The sequence below is a fragment of the Micropterus salmoides genome, unplaced genomic scaffold (assembly GCF_014851395.1).
Source record: "Micropterus salmoides isolate LMB-PRFRI ecotype aquatic unplaced genomic scaffold, ASM1485139v1 Ms_hic_scaffold_9, whole genome shotgun sequence".
In the NCBI taxonomy this organism is placed as follows: Eukaryota; Metazoa; Chordata; class Actinopteri; order Centrarchiformes; family Centrarchidae; genus Micropterus; species Micropterus salmoides.
Genome location: NW_024044681.1, coordinates 7,413,607 through 7,416,752, shown reverse-complemented (window position 1 = coordinate 7,416,752; position 3,146 = coordinate 7,413,607). Strand labels below are relative to the sequence as shown.

At 42.8% G+C, this 3,146-nt stretch overlaps 1 protein-coding gene across 1 annotated transcript; it reads right to left on the bottom strand.

Moving 5' to 3' along the window:
- Positions 1–1,743: 1,743 nt before the first annotated feature.
- Positions 1,744–2,898, bottom strand: ins (preproinsulin). Its single transcript, XM_038707667.1, has 3 exons — positions 2,761–2,898; positions 2,288–2,480; positions 1,744–2,099 (listed from the first exon to the last, which is right to left on the bottom strand). The coding sequence occupies exons 1-3, from the start codon at positions 2,881–2,883 to the stop codon at positions 1,933–1,935; spliced, it is 483 nt and encodes a 160-aa protein (XP_038563595.1). The 5' UTR covers positions 2,884–2,898; the 3' UTR covers positions 1,744–1,932.
- Between the last annotated feature and the right edge of the window lie 248 nt (positions 2,899–3,146).

The following is a 3,146-nucleotide window of genomic DNA, read 5'->3' as shown; positions in this document are numbered from 1 at the left end:
ACACACCTGCGGAGGAGGAGGAGGTAAACACGTCGACACCTGACCCCGCCCCTCCGGGCTGAGCCGGTGTCACACGGCAGGTATCACCTTTCCCGCCCACAAGTAAAGGAAAGACAAGTGGAAAAACTACCGAAACTCTCTTTTAAACACTGGAGATTTACAAACTAAAGAATGACTGAAATGAATCACAAACTACGAAACTAACCACATTTACTCAAACAGGCCACTGCAGTCTACTTCTGTTGTGTCACTGACACCCTTCACTTTTTGAAAGCATTTGTTAAAAATGTTCTGAAAATACCTTGCACCAAAAAAATGTTGTGCTTTCAGAGAGGTTTATTTGCACAACAAGAAAACCCGCAATGCAATTTAAATGTAGAAGAAACAAATGTGCAAAAGTAACTTAAGCTAAAAAAAACAAACAAACAGGCTGCTGATTTATATTATATTCTGTTATATGTTTATATTAACAGCCAGCTAAATTTTTTGTTTCCCTTTATATGAATAAAGACAGTTCCACCATAAACTGGAGCAGAAAATGTCTCCTTAATGCAGGAAATTAAGTGTTTAATGCTCAAATTTTCTGGGTGAGGAGTTCTTCAAAATAATGTTAAAAATCTTCTCGTCTTGTTCTCGTGCATCAAGTCTCGTGATCCAAGTGTATCATCTCGCCCCTGATCTGAGACCTTGTGTCCCCACCGCCTTTTCAACACAAAGTGGCGCCCTTGCCTGCGACACATTTGAGGTAGGCCTGTCTTTTCATCAACATTTTTTTTCTTCTCAGTGGTGGAGGAATTAACTTAGTCTACTCACATCTTTCTCTAAAGTAAAAGTCGGTTACATGTCCTTCAAGATTTAAAAAAAAAAAAGGAGCCCACATAGGTATTAAAAGCAAAATGCACTTTATATCTCTTTTACTTTCAGTTTTTTTAATCCGTAACAAAAACCTGTAATAACTTAAAGATTTACTGTTATAATTAACATTTGGTGTTATTCACAGAGCAGTAGGAGTAACACACTTAAATGTTAATGTTGCCCGGATGAGGAGTTGGAGTAGAGGAGGAGAGCGGCTCACCTTGAAGACAGATGGAGGAAAAGGAGGTGTAGAAAGACGGTGAGATAGTCAGTGGAGAAGAGGAGGACGAGATTTTAGGAGTAGCCTAGTGGAAGATGACTAGAACAACTCGCCTGTAGAGGAGAAGGAGGAGGAAGACATTAGATTTGAGATGAAGGAGTAACTCGCCTGTAAAGTTGCAGGAGATGGATCAGTGATTAGAGGAGGAGTTGAGCTGCTGAGGTTTTACGGAACTCGCTATGTTATAATTACATTTTCTGTAACTTCTTGCACATAACTTGTAAATACAGTAACTTTGCACGCGTTTCCGTACCAGTTTGACATTTTTTATTTTTTATTCTTTGAACCAAGTGCTGCTGCTGTGACATGCAATACTGTGTCCTACGGGTGCCGCGTGCAGCATGAAATCAGATGTTATATTAATTACTAACTTTTTTTATTAAAACAACCTGAGTCTGTTTGGCTGCACCGTAAACAAACCATATACACTGGCTAATTTAACGTTTCTGACAAAGTAGCTAAACTACACCTACACGGTGACGCCAAATCAACCAGGGCTGAAATCTTAAAGGTTGCAAGTGGTTTAGTTAATAATGTAACATCATTTTGACTTTAGTTAATTAACTGAACTTGTGACAATAAAGTAAGTAATAATGAGCACACGTATCTTGATATTTACTCAATACACAAAACTTTATTTTCTAGGAAAAATAATTTCATTTTTCAGCACTTCATTAGACAGCAGTTGGTTTTTCTGAGAGAGGACAGCACTGCCGCTCTTCTGATTCTGGTGGGGTTGTAGTGGCGGGGGCAGAGGCTTCAGGCCAAGTTAGCTAAGAAGCTAAGCTAAGCGCCGTTCAGTTGCAGTAGTTCTGCAGGACGGGGATGTTGCAGGGCTTGTGGCAGCACTGCTCCACGATGCCTCGCTTCACCATCATTTCCATCTGGTCCTTGAAGGCGAACTCGGCCACCTCGTTCTCGCCACCCGCTCCCGCTGCTCCATCCGCCTTCGGAGGGAGGAAACCTGATAGGACAAACAGGCAGATGTTCAGAGGGGAAGTCATCATCACCCAATAAACATTTTCCTCAAAAGACTAAAACAAAATCAGGTGCCAACATTAACACCGGCTAATCTTTGGGATCCATGCCGAGTTCAGAAGAATCGTATTTCTGTTTAATGATGACATGCAGGTTTGAAGTTGATGCTCTCACCCATCAGAGGGTCGACATCTCTCTTGGGGTTGTAGAAGAAGCCTCTGTCCCCGCAGACCAGGTAGAGGGCGTCGACCAGGTGAGAGCCGCACAGGTGCTGTGGAGGTGTGAAGGCCTGGGAGCCCGGCCACGATACGATCAGTAAGACCAGCAGAGAGACAGACTGGAGCCACAGCGCCGCCATGCTGGAGATCTGAACACACAGAGACGCTTTTTATCTTTAGATACTAACAACTATAACAGATACTGTAAAAGTGAAGATAATACGCAGTGACTGGGACAACTTGTGAGTCCAATCAGCTGGACAAAGTTTGTATTTTGGAGAAAGTTTCTAGGATAGAGGAGAAGATACAGAAGGAAGTGGAGGTGTAGAAGGAGAAGGAAAGCTCACCTTTAGATTTAGAGGGGGGAGGATGAGGAGTAGATAGATGAGGGAGCGTAGAATAAAGTTGGAGGAGGTGGATATAACTCACCTGAGGAGGAGGAGATGGACGGAGTAGCTCTGTGATGAAGAGTAGTATCAGTAGCAGGGCAGCTGATTGAGAGCTGGTTGGTGTGAGGCAGAACAGAAGAGCTCCTCTCCATTTATACTCCATCACCACCGCCTGGACACGCCCACTGCTGTTTGTGTTTGTGTTTGTGCAAACAGATGAGCTGCCAGCCAGCACACATGAAGTCACACTGTTTACTTCTGATTGACCGGTTACAGCACTTAGTAAAACAAACTGAGCTAATGAGCCGACATGATCTGATGACCTCTTACTGACAAATACTGATCACCGATCATCCTGAACTGATCAGACACAGTTCTCTGCTCAAGACTTTAAGTATTGTTGTCAGCTAAATATTCTTTCTTGTA

What these genes read in the sequence shown, in the direction of transcription:
- ins (XM_038707667.1), bottom strand. Translation starts at nt 2,883, where the DNA reads ATGGAGTATAAATGGAGAGGAGCTCTTCTGTTCTGCCTCACACCAACC. An exon ending in GTCCATCTCCTCCTCCTCAG is followed by an intron (nt 2,481 to 2,760) that starts GTGAGTTATATC and finishes CTGTGTGTTCAG; the next exon opens with ATCTCCAGCATGGCGGCGCT. An exon ending in AGATGTCGACCCTCTGATGG is followed by an intron (nt 2,100 to 2,287) that starts GTGAGAGCATCA and finishes TTGTCCTATCAG; the next exon opens with GTTTCCTCCCTCCGAAGGCG.